Genomic DNA, 15,867 nt, shown 5'->3' with positions numbered 1-15,867 from the left:
AAGCTACATCATTGCGAAAATGTACTGTGGTGCTTGTATGTTAACGATCATTTTTATTGTTTTCTTATGTCTTATCCATAGAATTATTTGTATTCTCAAAAATCTTAATTTTGTTCTTTCGAAAGAAACTCCCATATACCTTTTCCATCAGTATTAATTCCTACAAGTATGAAATTCTTTGCTGTGATTGCACTTCTTTCGCGTATTGTTGTGTGAGAGTTTGGTAAGGTGTAGTTGTTGCTGCCGAGAATTGTGTGGCAACTGATGGATTTGAAGAAACTGAGCCTGGCCATCTTGCCTACGCTTTTTGTGGTGAGGGAGAATGGGGTTACAAAGTCAGCCTTTGCTCGAATTCCATTAATCCGACTTGGATACCTATGGAAGATATTTGTACTCCTAAAAAGAAGCTTATTCACCCCAACTTTGGTCTTAACTATCTGGAGTATTCTGTTAAGGTAATTTTCTGAAGGATTGATTAGGAATAGGCTGATGGTATGCCCCGCGAAGAGTACTCTCCGAAGGTCAACTACTTCATGTCTGTTGCCTTGTCGAGATTGTCATCTTTATTTGTTCTCCACCCTATTGACGTAACTGTCATTGATGTTTCTGGAGACGACAACTCTACGACCATGCTTATTCACCATTTGGTTGATTCCTACAACCGAACTGATCTCATTAATGTGATCACCGATTATTTTAATGATGGTAGCTTCAATACGCTGATGGCGTCCTTGGACAATGATTTCTCTTATGTACTTTTCTTTCTTTCACTTTTATTAGGTAGATTGATTTCTCTTTGGTCAAGGACACGTTCCGCTGGTCGAGCTTCAACATTTTCTATAACCCCTACTTCGATATGATCTTAGGTGTTTTGATTGTGGCCTTCATTTGGTATTGGCTGTGCAAGTTGGGAAGAAAGTGTTGTGAGAAGAAGAAACAGGAAAAAGAAGCCGCTGAGAAGTTGCTGCCGTAATTGGATTGTTTGTAGTCATACAGCCGTTTGAATTTGTGAGGGTGAAGGATAGATGGGAGTGTGCTTGTCTAAAGAGGCACGAATCTAGTTTTCACATACATCCCGCGTTGTCTGTATGCTATCGCAAAACGAAAACTACTCATTCTTTTCTGAGACAGAATAGTACAACTCCCTTGAAGAAAGAAAACGACTTTTAAAAGGACAAGAACGGCTCTATTCGTGTTTATTGTTCCACTTGAGGGATGGAAACAAAAACACTCCCTTAACTGTTACCAGTTCTTCTCTTTACATTTGGGAAGTTAATCATTATAAATAAAACAATGATAGTACTCGAGATTAATAAAAACTCGCAACACAGAAAATTTGACATATAACATTTTTCTAGATATTATTATTAACACTTCATTATTCTAATAGGTAGTGGGAGATAGAAATGTCAGCAATCGAATACGTACCTAGTTCAAACTTATCAAAGTACAAAAGCAATAAAGCAACGTCTACATACTGGACTAGCTCTATTGAATCTCTATTCCCTGTAATTATTACCAATCTTAAGGATGGACCTGCAACTTTGAAAGTGGGAGCTCCGCATAATGGCTATTCTATCGAAACACATCTAAGAAATGGAAGAATGCATGGAAAATCTATGATTCTAAACAGTTATCAAATTAGGATCGCTGAGCTCAATTTTGTTGACGATGAAGCAACAGGTGAGTGTTCACTCTACAACGAAGATGGGTTTCTCTTTTTCAGAGGTAGTCTTGAAAAAGGGGTTCGTGAAGGCAAGGGGAAAGAGTATTATCCGAATGGGAAATTACTGTTTGAAGGGTATTTTCACCAGGGGTTCCGTCAAGGGGAGGGAATCGAATACAATGAAAATGGTGAGGGTAAAGAAGCAATCTATGAAAGAGGAGTGATTAATGTGCACTTCGTTCCTTCCACAGAGTTGAAGAAATACTGGGTAGAGACAGATACAGAGAGTGGTTCCAGGGTTCTCTGTCAAATTGATGATTTGGGAAAACGTTTTGGAATTTGCTATTTCTATTTGCATGACACGATTCAGCGTGTGAGTCGATGGAAGGATGGAGCTGAGATAGAAATCCTAAAATCGTTTGACAATAACAAAATGATTGAATATTCCCATGGAGTAAAAGTATATGAAGGAGAATATGAGAATTCTATGCTTCTAAATTATTGTCGATATGGAAAGGGAATGGAATTTCTATCAAATGGAACTACTATGGTTTTCAATGGTAGTTACAGAGATGGGAAGAGGAATGGAACAGGGATTGCTTATCGTAATAATACAGTGGTTTATAAAGGATTATGGGTAAATGGGCACCGATTGTGGTGTGTCATTATGCTACATGAATTCTATGTGATTCTGTTTTTTGGCATTACGGCACTACTCTTTTTTCTATTTGATTTGCCCTTTGAATTTTGGTTTATTATTCCTATCCTCTTTATATGGAGAAGAGTTTCTCTCATTCGGTGTGAAGTTGACTGTATTTTGGCAAACCATAACTATCTAAAGAGGCATTTCATTGTGGGAAATGGATGTTGCAATTGCCAACAATCTTTGACCATCCATCCCTATTTGATAAAATCAATCGAAATCGGCAATAATTGTTTTAAATCAGTGCAAACATTCCAAATCGATGGATTGAATCAACTGAAAAGTTTGGAAATTAGATCCAATTCATTTACTTTGAAAAAGAATACTGAAGGAAATGATGAATCGAAATCATTCCACATATTGAATTGTGAATCATTGGAATCCATTCAAATTGGTGAATATAGTTTCAGTGATTTTGCTGGAGACTTTGAATTGAAAAATCTACCACAATTACAATCCATTCATATTGGGACAATTGGAAGTGATTCGTTCAATTTCCCTAATAGTTCATTTGTGATTCAAGGTATTGATTTGATATTGAATATTTGAATGATGCATAGATATGCCTAACCTCAAATCCATTATTTTGGGTGATGGGGCATTTAATAGTTCGCTATCAACTGTTATCGAAAGTATTGATGAATTTGAATGAAGTGATTGGATAGATCTCCCGTCGTTAGAAACCATTCTACTCGGGAAATCTGCACTTAATGGGACTAACAATGAATCCTGTACATTGGTAATGCGAAGTATGAATAACATGATTCGATATGATTGAGTGTAGATCTTCCAAATCTTACATTCATCAGGTCAAATGGAAATAGTTTTCGGAATCCTCGTTCAGTTACCTTGGAAAGTAGCTTTGAAATATTGAATACGGATTTAATATTTAGATATTCCCAACTGTGGCGTTGCAAATCTGCCTAATTCCTTTAGAATAACGCATTCAGTATCAGCTATTAGTATTTTTATGCCTAAGCGTTGGGTAATTTCTAGATGTTTCGATACAACTCTGTCATTTCATCAATACAAGGAACTAATCTACCAACTGTTTGTGCTCAAACAATAAAACTTCCCTTAATAAACTTACTTCTTCTCTTTTCGCTGCCTAATACAAATAAACACGAAACTATCCATCATGTATCATCCACCACTCCTACGCAACAACTAATATCACTGTCACGATAATGATAAGAATTCCAATTACCACATTCGTATCAATCGGAATACCCTTCGGCACATCTGCTTCATTCTTGCTCGTATCGTCATTCACAACTACGGAGCTCCAGTCAAATCCTCCTGTCACCACAATCGAAACTGGCTGCATCGAAGTACTCAAACTTCGACGAGTCACCTTCACTTGAATCTTGTTCGATTCTTTTGTCATCGATTCCACCGTCTCGGAATCCAGCAAAATCACTTGCACATTGTTATAGTCGTCAGGACCATCCAATCTATGCTCGATGCTATCCAATGCAACTACTCGTTCGGATAGAAATAGGTAGTCGAGTTTGCAGAGTTTACGGTCAATCCAACAGTGTTCACAATGATAGTCTTTGATTCGGAGGAGGCTGGAGGATCTGTGTAGGCCATGGTGACTTTGAAGGGTATTGAAGAGTGAGGAAGTGAAGGAACCAATCATTTTTTTCCTATTATTGGATTTCAAGGGATATGTTCGTAATCGTGAATTCAAGTGTGAACGATTCCTTCTTCTCGTTGATCTGCCCATAATACAAAAACAGTTCGAAATCGCTCTCGCCATCATAATGAAGCACACGATCCAGCTGCACTCGACCATGACCTTCATAATAGAAGTGGTTTTTATTGTGGGGGAAACATCTCATAATAATATTGCAGTATCCTGTCGTAGGCTGTCCACTGTGAACCACCATCGCTTTGATCAGCGAAGCTCGCACGTCCAGCTCTTCTATCCATCATTTAAAAACCCCATTCTCACGATTATGATAACTCTTCTCCTTCAGATATTGCGTGATCAAAGCCACGATTCCAGCCACAGCGGGTGTGGCCATCGAAGTGCCCTGCATCTTCACCACACCGCCATGGTTATCGCAGTTCAATCCGCAATCCCATCGGCTCAGAGACTTGGCTGAGAACTGATCGCCTGGAGCCACAATATCGGGCTTGATGGTGCGTTTGTTTGGATTTCCGCGCGAAGAGAAATACGTGATGTAGTTCTTTCCGTCATGATTTCGCTCGGAATGCGTCGCTCCGACAGTAATCACGTTCTTGGAAAGGGCGGGCGATGTCACCGATCCGAGTCTGCATGGTTATCATTCGTTTATTCAATCAATCAGTACCCTTCCTCTCCTTCATTGCCAGCTGCGAATAGAATGAGCATGTCGTTATAATCCCAAACGAACTTATCCGTCTGAGAACAGAACGAATCATATTCATAGTCTTCCTCCGATCCCCAGGAATTCGAGTTGATACGCGCTTTGTTTCGATATCTATTCATGACCACGCCTTCACTCAAATCCTACAGGGTCTTCATATAATATCGGTTGTAAAGATCCTTAGGAAGATACAAATCCTCATCGCTATCTTCCAAATCGACAAACAGCAACTTCGCTTCCTCGGCGATTCCCTATCTCTCATCCCTCCATCATCATCGTCATACATTGTACAGAGCATCTGAGCTGTTGCTGCTGTCATACGCCTTTCCGGCGATCGTTCCACACACGTGCGTGCCGTGGCCATCCGTCGAAGTCTCATCTTTTCCAAAGAGAGGAACATACAGAGAGATCTTTCGATGATCGGAAGATCCACTCTCGGCTCTCTTCACTGAATGATCGGGGTCGTAGAAATAAGTGCTCTTCCAATCGATCCCAGAATCACCCACTCCAACGAGCACGTTTCGACCGTTCAGATTATGGAGTTTGTAGATCTTTGACGACTCGCCAGATGCGTCATAATAACCATCTGCCAAGGATTGTCGAGCATAATCATTGAGTTGGCCTACAAATGAAAGAGCGAGTGAACTAGGAACGCAAATGGTGAAGTTTCCACTTGGGTTTCAATGATACAGAGAGAATATCCTTCTGGGAAAGGAGATTCGCGAGAGGAAGAAGAGGGCGAGCGAGAGAACTCTTCACCATCTTCTGTGATGACTGCAGTTGTTGGGATGAACTCGAAGGTCTCAATATCTTGAGAGATCGAGTGATAACAGCAGGGGCTTAACATAAACAAAGCAAAACTAGGTTTACTGTTTTCGTCTTCATTCGGATCTTGGTTGTCAGCAAAATTCAGATTGAGTAATTTCTCTTCAGAGCTGGAAATACTCGAAATCGACAAGGACACGGCGGTGTGGTTCTTAGAGGCCTTCGATAGAGCAGTCACAACAGACGGACTGACTCGTGCTAGAAGAGGAATGGGAGCATAAGAGTCAATCATAGACTTGAAGGGATTTCTGTTCAAGAACGACTCTTTGCAGGTCACAATCACACACTTGTTTTGTCCTCCAACGTACTCCATATTTTGATAGCCAAAACTCGTCAGAAAACCAATTCTTTTTGAAAAATCGGCCACTGTATAGCCATCCTTTAACATTACATAGTAACGGTCGTAATCACTTGAGAGTGCACGATCTTGGTTGGAAGACATATCACGGACCTGGCTATGAAAAGAGGAGTGCTTCCTTACATCAAACTCGTCTTCAATGTCCTCTTCTGGCAAAAATGAAAGGGAAGTGGAGAGATGTGTCATGAAAGACGACACAAGGGGCTTAGAAGCGTTCGCCATACGAGAAAGTAAGAGAAGTACAAGAATATAAGAAAAATACTTCATACCAAAAAAAAGATGAAGTATATATATATGTTAATTACTGGACTAAACTGATTTCTCGAAGCAAAACCTGTTCTTCTTGTTTCTCAATAAAGTGTCTATATACTGGGGAACCTCTGGAAGCTCCTTAATTTCGAACGAAAGAAGAAAAGGAATGTTGGAATTCCACAAATCGACAGTATTTTTCCTTGCTCAGAAATGGATAGTGTGGAGGAAAGAAAAAAGAGGATTGAAGAGCTGAAGCGTAAGAAGGCCGCATTGCTTGCTCAAGGGAAGACTGCTGAGAGTACAAAGCCAACGTAGGCAGTTGCTTTCATATCATTAACATAGTATACGATTTAGAAATTATACTCCACGAGATGAAAATTTGAAAAAGAACGTAGATAGCGTTATTGTCGATACAAAGCCTCTTTCCTATGAGGAAGATTTGAAAGATGCAAGCAAGATGCCCGGAGTAGGGTAGGTTTAGCATAGTAAGGTTTTAGAAGTCTGATGAACTGAACTTGGCTCCGAAGAAGCCAAATTGGGATTTAAAGCGTGGTATCGAGCACAAATTAGATATTCTGGAAAAGAGAACCACGAAAGTACTAAATCGCCTTCTTCGTTTGATTTATTATCGACTTTTATGAATAGGAGAAAAAATAGAGCGGGAAAAGGAGGAAGAGGAGGAGGAAGAGGAGGAGGAAGAGGAGGAAGAGGGTGAAGAGAACAATTAACAAATAATAGTATCACGTTAAATAAAATATCATATACTTTGTGTTGTTTGTATCAAAGCGACGTTTCTCGGAATTGTGTTGAAACCCTTATGCTTTAAATTTTGTCAGCATTTTAAAATAAAATCGACTCAGAATAGTGTTTTGCGCCATTGTTGCGTAGTTGATGCTAATATATTGTGTCAGAATATAACCGCGGTTTCATAAGTTCTAAAATGAAACACATTTTTTCAATTTGACAGACGGATTTAGGGTTATCTCGTTTTTCACAGAGTTAAATACATTTCTCTCGTTTTTTTGTATAATCAGTTTTGTTGTATTTTATGCCTGTCACAGCAGTACCCGTCAGTGATGGCGAAGGTTCCAAACCTCATAATAAGAAACGAGTTCGTTTTGCCAGTGAGGTCAAAGCCTCTTCTCGCCTCGTTGTATGCTTATTGTTCTGGCTGTGTTTTAGTCTCAACCTGGTTCTCTTTCTCTTAACCTATGTGATCTGCTAACTGCTGCCTCGGTTGGAGACTCGCTTTCTTTAGATTTTCTCTCAAATCATGCCTTCTCAAGGGGGATGACTGGGCTGATGCTCGCCTCTCGTGAGGGGAACGAAAGTGCATGTAAACACTTAATTTCTTATGGTTGCCAACTGGACTGTCAGGATTCATGTGGCTATACCGCATTAATGTATGCTTGCCGTGAGGGTCACCTACCGGTGGCTCGTGTCCTTCTCCTCGCTGGTGCAAATGCTTCCCTTTCTACCCCCTTTGGGTACAATTCTCTTTTAATCGCTTCTCTGAACGGGTTTAGTGATCTTGCTTCGCTCCTCTGTTCTTATGTTAATCCAAACGTGACCGATGTGGACGGGCTTACTCCCCTTTCCTGTGCATGTAAAAACAACCATGCGTTAACTGTTTCCGTGCTTCTGGACCACGGAGCCGATCTCTCGCTCTCTGATTTGCAGGGTCGTACCCCTGTTATGTACGCTATCGATAACAATAGTTTCGCAGTACTGGACCAACTTCTACAACGCAACATTTTCCTGGAATACCACAATCCAAAACAATTAGGCGTTGTATATATCGCCGCTTTGCGTAGCAACCGATATCTTACCGAGTTTCTTGTTCGATCTCCGCTGTACATCGAAGAATTTCTTGACGATTTAACCCGCTTTCCGCATGCTTCCACCGCGTTTTTCACCGAATATGCCGTTTATGGGGCGATTCGGCAGCGCTGTTTGGAGCCAGAACTGCTCGCTTCCGTGCTGATGGAGCGAGCGAAGAGCTCTGCAATGCTGCTGATAGAGCAGTATTTGCGAGGGCGCACCGCGATGCATTTATGGGGTCTTGTTGAGACCTGCGCGTGGTGTTTGCAAGTTTGTAAGATTGGTTGTGGGGCGGAAGGAGCAGCCGAACTGCAAGAAATGGAGTTCTTTTGGCGATTTGTGGAGCGAGTCGTGAGAGCGTGTGCCAATAGTGTTGTTAGTGAATTGAAAGTGGAAAGAAAGAATGAACGTGAGAGCGATTTAGTTGATGCTCCGAGCGATCTTGATCGCGAAACGGAGAATGACATGAATCATGAGCCGAATTGTGTGTGTGATCAGTCCTGCAAGGCAAAGGGTGAAATGAATCATACCGTTAAGGCAGAGCAATCCATTGATCACCATTCCAACGTTGTTGATCGCTCTGTCGATCCTACCATCGAACTTCATCATGATTCTGTCGACCATTCTATCGAACTTCATCATGATTCTGTCGATCATTCCATCGAACTCGATGATTCTGTCGATCATTCCATCGAACTCGATGATTCTGTCGACCTTCATCATGATTTCTATCCTGCCTCTCATTCGAAAGTGTGCACCAACGCCAGCCTGGTGCCTTCTTCACTCCTGCAAGTGAAGCTACTGTTCTTCTTTCTCGAGCTCTACTGTCTCGGACTGTCCGTGCTGCGTGCTAGCTTTGCTAAAAGACGAACGACCTATCACCCGTCGTCTCGTTTACTGACGTTTTTTAGTGCTAACAAGCTGTTTCTTAGGTGGGGACGGAGAGGCTTTGTGACGTGTAGGATACTTGTAGCAAAATATTCTTCGATTTCGAAGCAAATGGTGTACTTTGCGAACACATTCACCAAGGTATTTTTATGTTCTTCTTCTTCTTCTTCTGTTGATTCTTGTTATGCGCTCTAAGTTCGTCCCTATATGGAACGCGAACGGGAGCTAACTTAAGTTTGGTGTACTCTCTTGTTTGTTGCATACTTATTCTTGATCGCTCTCTACACCGAGCTTTTTCTGCTTTTCAATCGCTATGCTGGCTGCTGTTTGTAGGAGAGCAGGAGCTCCTCTAGTGCGTCGTTTTGATTCTTCATTGCGAAACGTATCGTTTTTGGCGCTCTATGGAGTGAAAAAGAGTGGAAAAGTGTTTCAGACAGATTGTTTTGGTGGAACAATGCAAGTTCGACGATTTGCATCTGCAAGCGAGCCAATGTCAAAAGGAAGAGAGATGATCGCTACTACAAGTGTAAAGTCTATTGTTGATAACTCTTCCAGCTGGAAATATGGACATCCAGACTATTCGCCCATTCCTGTATTATCCAAGGAACAAATATCACAAATCACTACAGGAACGGTTGGAAGCAAAAATCTAAACATTACCGAGCGCGACCTTCTGGAGCTCGATACTCTAGCTCAGAAACTGACCTCAATGTTGGAAGAACCGTTTGATGAAGGCATTCTCATGAATCTGAAAGACTACAATGTCGATAAGTTGTTCAATCGTGTCAAGGGAACCTTGCATGTGGACGATGTTCCTGCAACGATTAAGGCGATTCGTGTTCTTTCTGCCCAGAATCGCGTGGAGGACGCTCTCACCCTGTGGAACATATTAAAGCAAAACCCTCATCATTGTACCCTCTTTGCTTGGACTGCGTATCTCAATACGTTGTGTACGCACAACAAATCAACGCTGGCTCGCCAAGAACTGAAAGAAATGGTTCTTTCGGGCGTTTCTCCCGACCAACATATTTACGGCGTGCTTGTAAACGGCCTGGTTTTAGAAGGGAAGCTCAACGAAGCCTTCTCGGTCACGCGAGAAATGTCCGAATCAGGTCTGCGTCCGAACAATATCATCTTTTCCTCCCTCATCTATGGCTGCATCAAAAAGCGGCAGCTCGCTCGAGCCAATGAGACCTTCGATCTCATGCGAAACTACATTGAAGAGCCCGATTCGATCAGTATCGCACTGATGATCAAAGTGTCGGAGCTTCAACACAACACAGAGCGAGCCATTCGATTCTTTGACAGCCTGGACGTGCATCAACAGCTTGTCACTCAGGGCTGCTATCATGCGATTATGCACGCATGTGCTCGAAGCTGGCGCTATGATGTGATGGCTTTCGACTATTTCCAGAAGATGGAGGTCGCAGGCATTGCGCCATCCCTCTCTTCTTATCACATTTTATTGGAAGCATGTGCTCAACGCGGAGATTTCGTTCGAGCGAACTCCGTCATGGTTCAGCTTCAAGAACGAGGCTTCAAACCTACATCGGAAACGCTTTCTCTGCTTCTTATGGTGCTCGGAAATGCTTCAGGGAACGGCCTGGCGCTTCCAGAACATCCAGCAGGAAATCGAAGATACACACGCGAGGAATACGAAATGTATTTGAAGGGACTGCCAGTGGCTATTAAACGCGATCGACTTGCCTATGTGCGAGACAGTCGAAGAAAAGCGATCGATGATGGATTGGGAGAAACCGAGGAAGAGGAAACGAGTGGAGGAATGTATGAAGCGGAAGGAAATGAAAGGAGTGGAGAAGAAGAAATGGGAGAGGAATCGAATTCTAAGAATTCGATCAATCCGTTGAATCCTTTGTCGCAACTAGAAGAAACGGATATGAAAAGCATCGAAGCTTCCAAAGCAGAATTGCTTCAGAATGCAAAGCAGGCTCTGCAGCGAGCAACTCCCAAGAGTGGACTCAGCCAGGGTCTTTCACAAACCGAAATCGACGCTGAAATCAATCGAATCGAAGGGAAATCTGGAGCTCCCCAAGTCCAAAACCCGATCGATGAGATTGTAAAACGCACCGAAGAATTGGTGGCGGAGAAGTTCTCGGTACAACCGATGAACGCAACGGATGCTTCTGTTGCTGCTTCGAATCGCGAGATCGTAGATAAAGCGTTGAAGGAAATGAATGAACGGGGTTTGATCAGTCGAAATGCGAATATGGATTTGCTTCGAAGTCGCGAAGAATCGATCGTAGAGCTGATGCAATTAGAAGAAAAAGGCCGATCATTGTTGGTAGAGGCGTACAAAGCGAAGGGAGGCGATGAAAAACACATTGATTACGCGAGTCCTCTCTGGAAATCATGTGTCGACGATGTGCTAAATCGCGATGTTTGTTTTGTTCTTTTCGAATTCATTCATAGCCGTCTCTCAAGCAGAGCATTCAAAACATGGTGAACGTGAAAATGGGAACCGTTCTCCTCACCGGATCCTCTCTTTTAAAGCAAAAGGAACGTGCGGATGAGCTCTTCGTCGAAGAAGTCCGCTTCCTTCGCTCCTGCTTCCTCGAATCGCCAGAGAAAGCAAAGCAGCTCACGCAGCTCCGCATCGCCAAACTCGTAAAGCCGTCAATCCTCGAGAACTACGAGATGATTCGCGATGTGGAGCCGGATATTCGCTATCAATCGGTTCCTTTCCTTCTCTTTTTTCTCAGTGTAGCCAAAGCCCAACGTGTTCGCTCTGCGTTGTCCCAATCGCGTTCAAGATCTTTCCGCGTATTGGGACCATTTATACGCTCAAGACGCCTCCGTCCCCGCGTTGAAACCGTATTTAGCGCGGGAAGGAGAACGAATTTGGCGGGAACTGCTTCGCCAGACCGACGAAAAGCCTTCGCTGGTGCATCTGAATAGCTATTTGGGTTTGTATACGAAGTCACTCTTCTTCAATCGCGCCAAATCCGTGTTCCAATCCATCGAGGTTTGCTTTGCGTTCGCTTTCGAGTGTAGAGCTACGGGCAAAAACCCGATCGCATGTCGTACCACCTGCTCATTACGATGTACGCAAAGACCAAGCACGTGACCGACGCGGCGCAGCTGCTTCGCGAGATGCAGCTGAATGGTTTGGTGCCTGCGCCTGAGACGTACGGCGAAATGATTCTGGCGCTGAGCCGCGTGGGGAACGTGGACCAGGCGCTGAGCGTGCTGACGGACATCAAGCGACGCGGCCTGCCGTTCCCGAAGGAGAGATACCTGCGACCGTTGCGAATGGAGCTGAATGTGGGGGTGGAGGAGAGGAATGAAGCGTAGAGATTGGGAATGAGCGATCATCCGAGCCTGCCGGAAGACAAAGAGAAGAAATGGAGGAAGGAGTTCCGCGAAGCGACGCGGGAGAAGTCGAGGAAGAGCAATTCGCGCGTGCAGCACGCAGCCAATGCGAAGTAAACGCGGGAAAGAGTGAAGAACAAACAAGAGAAGAGTAGATAAAACGCTTCACACAAGCAAAAGTCCATTTAATTCCTGAAACCGAATAAACTTCTTATTCGCTGCTTTTGCTTTGGCTCACAAACACGTTGTTTTTTTATTATTTGATGCTCAACAGCGGCGTCGACTCCACTTCCGCCTCGTGCGACGACCGCTTATTCAGCTGTCTCCCGACGCACTTCAGCACCTCATCGATGAGAATCACCGGGAAGGAGAACGCCAGCACCAGCTTCCAGTCGTGGAGCGTGAGCGGCGCGACGGAGAACACTTTGGCCAAGGGCGGGATGTAGAGAATGGCGAAATGGGCGACGAACGAAGCGAGGATGGCGGCCACGAGATAGAGATTGCGATGAGGCGGGACGACGAGGAGGGAGCAGTCCTCGGAGAGCGCGTTGAGCGCGTTGAACATCTCGATGGTGACCAGAACGGTGAGCGAGAGCGTGGAGGCGACGACCTTTCCCTTCTCGAAGTAATCGCAGGGCTGGGCGAAGCCGCCCCATCCGTCCAGGGAGAACTCGGTCCACGCGCGGCATTTCCCGTGGCCCATGAGCTGGGCGAGGGAGACGAGGGGATGGGCGTCGGGGGCGCGGTCGAGCACGTACCAATAGACGAAGATGCCCACCGTGGCGACGCCCACGTAGAGCCCGATCACCACGTAGCGGAAGAACACGAAGGGCGTGATGAGGCCTTCGTCGCGGGCGCGCGGCGGACGCGCCATGATGTCGGGCTCGGGCGGGTTGAAGCCCAGCGCGGTGGCCGGGGGCCCGTCGGTGACGAGGTTGACCCAGAGCAGCTGGACGGGGGAGAGTCCCTCGGGAATGCCCAGCATGGCCGTGAAGAAGATCGAGGCGACCTCGCCGATGTTGGAGCTGATCAGATAGCGGATGAACGCCTTCATGTTCTGGTAGATGGACCGGCCCTCCTCGATCGCCGCCACGATCGTCCGGAAGTTGTCGTCCACCAGCACCATGTCCGAAGCCTCCTTCGCCACCTCCGTCCCGCTCACCCCCATCGCCACGCCGATGTCCGCTTGCTGCAGCGCCGGCGCGTCGTTCACGCCGTCCCCCGTCATCGCCGTGATCTCCCCCATCTGACGAAGCAGACTGATCAGTTCCTTCTTGTGCACCGGCTCCGAACGCGCGAACACGCGACCCCCATGACCCGCCAAAATCCGAAGCTGCCGCTCACGAGGGAGTTTCATGAACTCACGCGCTATGTGTCACCGAAACGTGGAAACGTGGAACCGAGGAAACTCTTCTGGGAGATGTCTTCGGAGGGCTCGAAGATGCCCACATCGCGCGCGATGGATTCCGCCGTGACGAGATTGTCGCCGGTGACCATGAAGACGCGGATGCCGGCCTTCTTGCACAGCGCGATGCTGTCGCGGACTTCGACGCGTGCAGGATCCTTGATGCCGACCATGCCGAAGAGGCAGAGATCCTGCTCGATGGCTTCGAATCCGCTGATGTCGAGGAGCTTTCTATGGATGGAGCGAGGAAGGGATTGAAAACTTGTGTGCGGGATGGTGAGGACCGTTGTAGGAAGCCAGGTCGCCCAGCTCGAGCTTGCCGGCCATGGCCAAGCAGCGAAGCGCTTTGGCGGACATGGAGGTCACCACGGACTCGAAATGGCGACGAAGCTCGGGAGTTAGCGGCAAGATCGTTCCGTTCTATTGGAAATGAGGCGTGCAAGACAGAGCGAACCTCCGTGCAGAGCGACGTGCAGCGAGCCAGAATGTTCTCGGGAGCGCCTTTGACCAGGAGAAGGTTGTGTCCAGACACGTTCTGCGAGTGAAAAAAGCGCCGATTTTTGGACTTTGGGGGCACAGATGACCGACATGGATTTGCGAGAGCGCGTGAACTCGAGGGTGGCGAGCACGTCGTAGCGGTCTCTCCAATATCTTGTTGCGATTTGGCACCGCAAAGCCGGGTTTTGTTTCATGGCGTTCACGGCGTGCATGTCCTTCCATTCATTCATTTCCGCTGCGTTTACCACGTCCGCGTTCGCGGGCAGACCCAATTTCTCCACCAGCACTTGCAGCGCCGCCTCCGTCGGCTCGCCCACCGCTTTAAACCGCATTTTCTGCTCATCGAACTCGATGGCGGCGTCATTGCACAGCGCGCAGACCTTCGCGACGTTGCACAATCCCACGTCTTCTACGCGCCATCGCCCCAACTCCCCATTCCTACGCGTATCGAATCGCTTCAACTCGCTAATGCTTCCCTCCGGGTTGTACGACACGCCGTCCACGTTATGCAGCACCGCGTGTCCGTCGTTCGCCACATTCACCAGACTCACCACGGTCATTTCGTTCGTCGTCAGCGTCCCCGTTTTGTCCGAGCAGATCACCGTCGTGCAGCCCAGCGTCTCCACCGACGGCAGCTTCCGCACGATGCAGTTCCGACGCGCCATCGACCGCGTTCCCAGCGACAGGCACAGCGTGATCACCGCGGGGAGGCCTTCCGGAATGGCGGCGACGCCCAGCGCCACGGCCACTTTGAGGTAGTAGATGCAGCCGCGGAAAAAACCGCCGAATTCGGGATCGGTGAAGTGCCGGAAGTTCATGATCCAGACGATGACGCAGATCCACATGATCACTTTGCCCAGCCACTCGCCGAATTCGTCGATCTTCTGCCCGAGCGGGGTCTTTTCTTCGTCTTCCCGCGCGTCCATGACGGCGCGCTGGATCTTTCCGATCTCCGTGTTCATGCCGGTCCGCACCACCAGCGCTTTGCACAGCCCGTTCGCGATCGTGGTGCCTGCGAAGAGCATGTTCACCTTCTCCGACAGACCCGCGTCCTCGGCTACCGTCGCGTCGGCCGTCTAGAAATCAGAGTGGAAACGGAGAACGACTTTGGCGATCGTTTTGCTCTCGCCGGTGAGAGCACTTTCTTCCACACGCACCGTGGTGGTCTTCAGTTGCAGCACACGACAATCGGCGGGGACTTTGTCGCCTACCTGAATTTGGATGATGTCTCCGGGCACCAGCTTGGAAGAAGGGAGCTCGTGATACCACTTGCCACCACGGATACATCGTACAGTTTCACTCTGCATCTCTTTGAGAGCTTTAAGGGCATTGGCTGCATTGTTCTCTTGCCAAACTCCGATAATCGCATTGATGATCAGAATCAGGAGAATCACGAACGGCTCCACGAATGCCGTAATGCCTTCTCCGTTATTTTGAAAGATGGCTAGAACGAACGAAAAAGCGGCACTCGCAAGCAGGATTTTGATCAAATAGTCATCAAACTGTTCTAAAACGAGTTTCCACATGGGTGTAGGCTTTTCCTTGTCGAGTTCATTGGGGCCATAGTATTGAAGTGCTTTCCTGACTTCTGCCTCCGACAGTCCATTATTTATATCAGAGTGAAAGTAGGAGATACACTGTTCACAAGAATGACTATGAGCGGGATAAGTACCAGACATCACTAAGTTTCAAATTCTACCATTCAACGTACATTATTTATATTCCAGCTCGTAGTAGGAATACGAAGAAAGTCCGAACCAAAGAAAG

The 15,867-nt window shown here is 46.3% G+C and overlaps 7 protein-coding genes; 4 read left to right on the top strand and 3 right to left on the bottom strand.

The window, feature by feature from the left end:
• Window positions 1–168: 168 nt before the first annotated feature.
• On the top strand, window positions 169–973 carry GSBLH_T00001615001 (uncharacterized protein; the record flags this gene model as incomplete). Its single annotated transcript, XM_013040041.1, has 4 exons — window positions 169–202; window positions 235–455; window positions 486–752; window positions 785–973. The coding sequence occupies 4 exons, from the start codon at window positions 169–171 to the stop codon at window positions 971–973; spliced, it is 711 nt and encodes a 236-aa protein (XP_012895495.1).
• Window positions 974–3,438: 2,465 nt separating this feature from the next.
• Window positions 3,439–3,962, bottom strand: GSBLH_T00001614001 (uncharacterized protein; the record flags this gene model as incomplete). XM_013040040.1 has 3 exons in its annotated part: window positions 3,439–3,498; window positions 3,530–3,823; window positions 3,853–3,962. The coding sequence occupies 3 exons, from the start codon at window positions 3,960–3,962 to the stop codon at window positions 3,456–3,458; spliced, it is 447 nt and encodes a 148-aa protein (XP_012895494.1). The 3' UTR covers window positions 3,439–3,455.
• A 59-nt stretch (window positions 3,963–4,021) lies between these two features.
• On the bottom strand, window positions 4,022–5,485 carry GSBLH_T00001613001 (uncharacterized protein; the record flags this gene model as incomplete). Its single annotated transcript, XM_013040039.1, has 6 exons — window positions 4,022–4,296; window positions 4,327–4,649; window positions 4,688–4,837; window positions 4,871–4,974; window positions 5,008–5,345; window positions 5,377–5,485. The coding sequence occupies 6 exons, from the start codon at window positions 5,483–5,485 to the stop codon at window positions 4,022–4,024; spliced, it is 1,299 nt and encodes a 432-aa protein (XP_012895493.1).
• An 883-nt stretch (window positions 5,486–6,368) lies between these two features.
• Window positions 6,369–6,815, top strand: GSBLH_T00006299001 (uncharacterized protein; the record flags this gene model as incomplete). Its single annotated transcript, XM_013040038.1, has 4 exons — window positions 6,369–6,469; window positions 6,513–6,624; window positions 6,656–6,754; window positions 6,804–6,815. 4 exons carry the CDS (start codon window positions 6,369–6,371, stop codon window positions 6,813–6,815), a joined length of 324 nt encoding a protein of 107 aa, XP_012895492.1.
• Window positions 6,816–7,124: 309 nt separating this feature from the next.
• On the top strand, window positions 7,125–9,062 carry GSBLH_T00001612001 (uncharacterized protein; the record flags this gene model as incomplete). XM_013040037.1 has 2 exons in its annotated part: window positions 7,125–7,311; window positions 7,341–9,062. The coding sequence occupies exons 1-2, from the start codon at window positions 7,207–7,209 to the stop codon at window positions 9,060–9,062; spliced, it is 1,827 nt and encodes a 608-aa protein (XP_012895491.1). The 5' UTR covers window positions 7,125–7,206.
• Window positions 9,063–9,180: 118 nt separating this feature from the next.
• GSBLH_T00006298001 (uncharacterized protein) lies at window positions 9,181–12,314 on the top strand (the record flags this gene model as incomplete). Its single annotated transcript, XM_013040036.1, has 7 exons — window positions 9,181–10,652; window positions 10,677–11,265; window positions 11,298–11,388; window positions 11,413–11,561; window positions 11,593–11,850; window positions 11,880–12,149; window positions 12,180–12,314. The coding sequence occupies 7 exons, from the start codon at window positions 9,181–9,183 to the stop codon at window positions 12,312–12,314; spliced, it is 2,964 nt and encodes a 987-aa protein (XP_012895490.1).
• Window positions 12,315–12,442: 128 nt separating this feature from the next.
• On the bottom strand, window positions 12,443–15,779 carry GSBLH_T00001611001 (uncharacterized protein; the record flags this gene model as incomplete). XM_013040035.1 has 8 exons in its annotated part: window positions 12,443–12,867; window positions 12,952–13,565; window positions 13,598–13,833; window positions 13,865–14,022; window positions 14,057–14,137; window positions 14,169–14,315; window positions 14,346–15,176; window positions 15,207–15,779. 8 exons carry the CDS (start codon window positions 15,777–15,779, stop codon window positions 12,454–12,456), a joined length of 3,054 nt encoding a protein of 1,017 aa, XP_012895489.1. The 3' UTR covers window positions 12,443–12,453.
• Between the last annotated feature and the right edge of the window lie 88 nt (window positions 15,780–15,867).

The sequence above is a fragment of the Blastocystis hominis genome (assembly GCF_000151665.1).
Source record: "Blastocystis hominis, Singapore isolate B (sub-type 7) whole genome shotgun sequence assembly, scaffold_12".
In the NCBI taxonomy this organism is placed as follows: Eukaryota; class Bigyra; order Opalinata; family Blastocystidae; genus Blastocystis; species Blastocystis hominis.
Note: the sequence above shows the minus strand (reverse complement) of the source record. Positions and strands in the feature narration are given on the sequence as shown.